A 6247-nucleotide genomic window follows, 5' to 3' on the forward strand; every position below is an offset into this window, starting at 1 on the left:
AAATCCTGACATCACTTTGTCAGTGTAAATTGTATTTAATGTTGTTATTGAAATATTTTTCGCATTATTTATGTTCTTTACTCACCCAGAGACTGGCCAGAAGTTTCCCCTGCCTGATCCAGGAGGACGTTCTGGAGCTGGCTGATGGCTTCAGCCTCCGCCCCATCATCCACCTCCTTCAGCATCCCTGTTTTTGAAAAATAAATTAATATTCTCAGTTTTCTAACAGTAAAATCAGAGCTCTCTAACACAGCACCTCAAATTTTCTTGATGGTTCTTTTGTAGCATTTCAGTTTCCTTTATTTTCTCACATTTCATTTAATTTAACGTAAGTTTGTATGATTTTCTTTTGCAAATCTGTACATCACTTTGTCATGTGAATGGTAATTAACGTTGTAATTGAAATTTAGGCATATTATAATTTATTTTCTTTACTTACCCAGAGGCAGGTCGATCATTTCCCCTGACTGATCCAGGAGGACGTTCAGGAGCTGGTTGATGACTTCAGCCTCCGCCCCATCATCCACCTCTTTCAGCATCCCTGTTTTAAATATTGTAATTTAATATTGCAATATTCAGGTTTTATCCTTTGTTTTTAAAGCTCTTCATGGGCGCAGCCCGTCTTTATTGCACATTAACTCTGGTTGTGTAAATCTGTACAGCACTTTATCAGTGTAAAGGGTATTTAAACGTGTAACACAAATGCTATTTCCTCACTGGAAGTTAATTTCTTTACTCACCCAGAGGCAGGTTGATCTCGTCGCTTATCTCCTCCAGGAGGACGGTCAGGAAATCATTAAAGGCTTCAGCCTCAGCTTCAGCGTCGGCACTCATCACGATCTCCCCACTTTCTCCTGCTGAAACAAAAACATTTCAATTTAAAACTTAACATTTTCTAACTCTAGTTTAAGTTCAAATATTTTGAACATTACAGCATCTTGTTAAGAATAGAGGGTTGATATAGATATAACTGTTTTGCATTTTGTCTGAAATTATTCTGAGATTATATTTTTTGCTCACCCAGAGACTGGCCATTGGATTCCTCCGTCTCATCCAGGAGGACGTTCATCAGTTCACTGATGGCTTCAGCCTCTGCTCCATCATCCACCTCTTTCAGCTTCTCTGTTTCTGAATAAGTTAATATTGTCAGTTTTCTAACAGCACTAATACCAGTGAACCACAAGAAATGAACTAATATCAGCAGGTACATTACTGACATCATCACATGATATTAATATTAATACCTGCTTTGTTGTCCTGGAACTTTCTGTAATTGATCTTTCTGCCTCTGCCTCGTGTTCCTCTCCTGGTCCTTTTCTTTTTCTCGTCTCCTTTCCTGGTGCTTTCAGCAGGCTCGTCCGTCTCGTTGGTGTTTACTACATCATTAGAAAATAATAAATGAACAATGTCACAGTCTTAAACAATACTTTCACACTTACTGGTTATTAATAATACTTATTATCAGTGAAAGATGAATGCAGTGTTTTTTTATTCATTTGTATTTTTTGTTTGTTTACTTACTTATTTCTTTGAGTAGTTGATGTTTGAAGGGATTGTGTGAGATTTATTTTACAGTTAAAGAGGTATATCAGTGTGAGTGATTGCTCCTACTCACCCAGAGATGTGCTGTTCTCTGTTTCACTGTCTTCCGGCTTTCTTTCTTCAGCAGCAGCTGCAGCTTCAGGTTCAGGTTCAGCTTTAGGTTCAACGTCAGCTTCAGCCTCCACTACAGCTTCAGGTTCAGGTTCAGCTTCAGCTTCAGCTTCAACCTCAGCTTCAGGTTCAGCGTCAGCTTCAGCCTCCACTACAGCTTCAGGTTCAGCTTCAGGTTCAGCGTTAGCTTCAGCCTCAACTACAGCTTCAGGTTCAGCTTCATCTTCTTCTGAAAGAAAAAAATGTCACATGATTCCCAATTAAATCTTGATATAATGTTTAGATTGTATTAATTGAGGCAGATAAAGTGTTTCACTGCAGTTCCTCCTTTAGGTTAGGTTCAACTTTATTGTCATTGTCAGAGTACGAGTACAGAGATGACGAAATGCAGTCAGCATCCAACCAGTAGTGCAAATAACAAATAAGGTAAAATGAGGTAACAAGGCCATGGTGCAGTAAGTTAACAGTGTACAGTGTAGAGGTAAAGGTAAACATTATGATGCATAACCAGTAATGCAAATGGCAATCAAGTTTAATGGAATAAATAAGAATTCTGCTGCAGTTAGTTGAGATAAACAGTATACAGGTGGAGGTAAGCAGCATGATGCATGCAATATGATGCAGTGGACACATACAGTGGATAAAAATGCAGATGTGCAAATAGCAATAATGTGCAAATAACAGTCTGATATAAGTAATAGTAATAATAATGACAGATAGTGCAGTAGAGTGCAAGTACTTGCAAATAATTCCAGATAACAGTGGCGTCTGATGCTAATGTTTAGTTATTAGGTGGAGCCTGGCAGTTAACGCTTAGAAGCAGAGTTCAGCATCAGTACAGCTGAAGGGAAAAAACTGTCCATGAGTCTATATTTAATTTAATATCAGCAGTTCTCCAGGTACATTACTGACATCATGACATGATATTAATATTAATACCTGCTTTGTTGTCCTGGAACTTTTTGTAATTTATTTTCCTTCCTTTGCCTCGTGTTCCTCTTCGGGTCCTTTTCTTTTTCTCCTTTCCATTCCCGGTGTTTTCAGCAGGCTTCTCTGTATTATTCAAGTTTACTACATCATTAGAAAATAATGTATAATGTCACAATAATAATATTATTATTGTTACTATAATATTATTGTATCTGTGTGAGTGATTGCTCCTACTCACCCAGAGATGTGCTGTTCTCTGTTTCAGTGTCTTCTTCCTTTCTTTTTTCACGGTCTGCTTCAAACTCAGCTTCATCCTCAGGATTAGCTTCAACCGCAGCTTCAGCCTCAGCCTCAGCCTCAGCTTCAGCCTCAGCCTCAAACTCAGCTTCAGCGTCAGCTTTAACGTCAATTTCAGCATCAGCAACAGCTTCAGCCCCAGCCTCAAACTTAGCTTCAGTCTCAGCCTCAAACTCAGCGTCAGCTTCAACCTCAGCTTTAGAGTCAGCTTCAGCATCAGCATCAGCTTCAAATTTATCTTCAACAGCAGCTTCAGCAACAGCTTGAGCCTCGTCTTCTTCTGAAAGAAAAATCACATGATTAAAACTTGATATAATGTTTGTTGTATTATTTGAGGCAGATGTAATTTATTAAATTTAAATAAAATAAATTTTGTAATTTATCAGCAGTTCTTCAGGTACATTACTGACATCATGACATGACGTTAATATTAATACCTGCTTTGTTGTCCTGGAACTTTTTGTAATTTATCTTCCTTCCTTTGCCTCGTGTTCCTCTCCTGCTCCTTTTCTTTTTGTCCTTCCCATTCCCGGTGTTTTCAGCAGGCTTCTCTGTATTATTGCAGTTTACTACATCATTAGAAAATGTATAATAATAATATAATGTACAATGTCACAATTATTATTATTATTATTATTGTTATTATTATTATTATTATTATTATTATTATTACACTCACCCAGAGATGTGCTGTTCTGTATTTCAGCGTCTTCTGGCTTTCTTTTTTCATCAGCATCTACCTCAGCTTCAACCTCGGCATCAGCTTCAGCTTCTATGTATAATGTCACAATCATAAATATTATTATTATTGCCAGTTTTAGTGAACTTACATTTTCATAATTACAATTTCACTTATAATGTTTTTTTTTAAGTGACTTATAGTCTCATCCAGTTTAACGTCCACTAGCTGTACTGCAGCCTCAGCTTTTATTTATTTATTTGTTTATTTGAGGAGTCATTTGGAGGGATTGTGTGACATTTCTTTTACAGTTAAAGAGGTATATCAGTGTTTTAAAGTTCAAATATTTAAAATATTTTATCATCTTGTTAAGAATACAGGGTTAGTAGATATGCAGTATTATTTTTATTAATATGAGTTACCGGTGTTAATTACCATAGAAACATTAATATGAGGGTTTTTGTCATTTTGTCTGAAATTATTCTGAGATTATATTTTTTTCTTCACCCAGTGGCAGGTCGATTGTTCCCTCTTCCTCATCCAAGACCTGACTGATGGCTTCTTCCTCTTCCTCTGCTCCAGCATCCACCTCTTTCAGGACCTCTGTTTTATAAAATATTTTTATATTTCATTAAGTGGTGACATTTTCATGTTATTGACTTTCCTTCTCATTATTCTTATTCCTCCTATCATTCTCCATACAATAATAACTCACTGATTGAGGGGTCATTGGTCTCAGGGTCGTAGATGAAAATCCCCATCAGTACCCTAACGGCCTTAGTGCGGATCTGTTCTCCTGTAATACGAATGTTAAGGGCTTCAGCTTCAGATTCTGTCTTCAGCACCTTCAGCATTTATCTCAGTAACATTGTCAGTTTTCCATATCAGTTCTTTACTCACTCAGTTGTTTGTCATTTGCTTCAAGATCCTCGAAGAAACTGGCCATCAGTTCCTGAGCCTCAGCTTCAGCCTTAGCTCTTGTCCTCTGGCTCATCTTTTCTCCTGAAACAAGAGCTTTTTTTTTTATTAAAACTTAAATTATTATTATTTATTTTTTATTAAAAATTATTAAAGTCGACGTTTACAACCTTATCGTGTTAAGAAGCAGTAAATGAGTAGTATATCTGGAGCACTATGAAGTGTTAAGACGTGATGTTTAGAAGTCAGTGTTGAGCTTCTTAAACTGCTGTTTTAACATTAATATCAACAACACATTATTAACAATATATTAACAATATTATATTAACAATAATATCAACAGTTACTCAACTTTGTGCTTTTCTATTTGGTTCTTTGTTCATTTTGTACATTTACTCACTCAGATTCTGGCTGGTGGTCGTCTCAGTGGCATCCACAAAGATATCCATTAGCTTGGTTATCTCTCTCGTGTGGTCCAAAAAAGTCAGTAACAGATTTGTCTCCAGTAGAAATGCTGCGATCCTCTTCAGCGTCTTTTGCTGCGATCCTCTTCAGTGGCTTAACGTGGTCTGAAGTGAACGGTCAGTGTGACTGAAAAATGCAGCTCACCATTATGACGTCATAATGTAGAAAAATTACGTCACAAAATTCTACTTTGGGTTCTGCCTCCACAAAAACAAGCCAATTTTCATATGTACACATTTCAGTTGTGCAATAGTGTATTTAATAATCTATTTTACACACTAATTTTAGCTTTTTTTGCCATTTTAGTAGTTACATCTATATTTGCAAATAGATCTGACCGATATACAAAATCACTGCCACACATTTTCACTCCCTTCTCATCTTACACACAAACACATCTGGAGTTTTAATAGTTTTCTCTCATGTAGTGAAGAATGAATATGCAATATTAACTTGTTTTTCACACTAAAAAATTTTATGTTCCTAAACCTTTCAAGAAAACACAATGTCTCTGTGTCTATTCGAGTGCCGTGTGTCCAGATCCAGAGAGAAACCTCTCCTCATGATAAGTAGGCGTAACTTATGTTTTGGACTTACCCACTACTTTTACATAACAGCCTACTGATCCAAAAGGCTTTTTAAATATAGTTTAATCCTATTCATAGTGTTTCTCAGGGTGTGGGCTGTAACAAATTGTCTCTTCTATGATAAAACATGCGAGAAGCTATAAATTAACAGCACCAGCACGTTTCTATCTGCTTTATTTTCCTGCATTTCATGTTTGTGACACACACGGCGATATGATCACTTTATTTTATTATGAAACGCATTTACAGAAAACTAAACTCTTTGTTTTTCTTCTAACGGGCTCCCAGTGAAGACAATATGCAGCTGATGTAAACCCAAGTATCCATCATTCAGTGATTACTGGAAGCTGATGCTGTGGTTTTAAACTGTTAAAACGGACGCGTATCTTTTCCTTGAGTTGTGCTTGACACAGAAACAGCATCACAACAAAATTATTCCAAAACACACACTCACTATATAAATCACTATATTTTTTATTTTGTATTACAGAGAAGACAACATCATGGCATTAATTCATTCATTCATCATCAGCAGCTGTTTTATCCAGGATCAGGATCGCGGTGGATCCAGAGCCAATCCCGGGAACACGGGGCACGACGCAGGACAATTGTTCCCAGATGGGATGCCAGTCCATCAGAGGGCACCAGCACGCACACACACACACACACACACACACACACACACACACACACACACACACACACACACACACATTTT

At 37.0% G+C, this 6247-nt stretch overlaps 1 protein-coding gene across 1 annotated transcript; it reads right to left on the reverse strand.

Moving 5' to 3' along the window:
- Positions 1 to 431: 431 nt before the first annotated feature.
- On the reverse strand, positions 432 to 4555 carry LOC128321004 (serine-aspartate repeat-containing protein I-like). Its single transcript, XM_053241498.1, has 10 exons — positions 4460 to 4555; positions 4275 to 4355; positions 4067 to 4162; positions 3560 to 3652; positions 2873 to 3160; positions 1616 to 1879; positions 1245 to 1376; positions 1021 to 1128; positions 741 to 857; positions 432 to 541 (listed from the first exon to the last, which is right to left on the reverse strand). Exons 1-10 carry the CDS (start codon positions 4551 to 4553, stop codon positions 432 to 434), a joined length of 1383 nt encoding a protein of 460 aa, XP_053097473.1. The 5' UTR covers positions 4554 to 4555.
- Positions 4556 to 6247: the final 1692 nt, after the last annotated feature.

This window comes from Pangasianodon hypophthalmus, chromosome 17, assembly GCF_027358585.1.
Source record: "Pangasianodon hypophthalmus isolate fPanHyp1 chromosome 17, fPanHyp1.pri, whole genome shotgun sequence".
Lineage (NCBI taxonomy): Eukaryota > Metazoa > Chordata > Actinopteri > Siluriformes > Pangasiidae > Pangasianodon > Pangasianodon hypophthalmus.

Bases quoted from the DNA above. Each gene is read 5' to 3' on its own strand.
- LOC128321004 (XM_053241498.1), bottom strand. From the start codon at position 4,553: ATGAGCCAGAGGACAAGAGCTAAGGCTGAAGCTGAGGCTCAGGAACTG. The intron at 4,163-4,274 runs GTGAGTTATTAT...TTTATAAAACAG, and splicing joins GACCAATGACCCCTCAATCA to AGGTCCTGAAAGAGGTGGAT. The intron at 3,653-4,066 runs GTGAAGAAAAAA...CATTATACATAG, and splicing joins AACAATCGACCTGCCACTGG to AAGCTGAAGCTGATGCCGAG.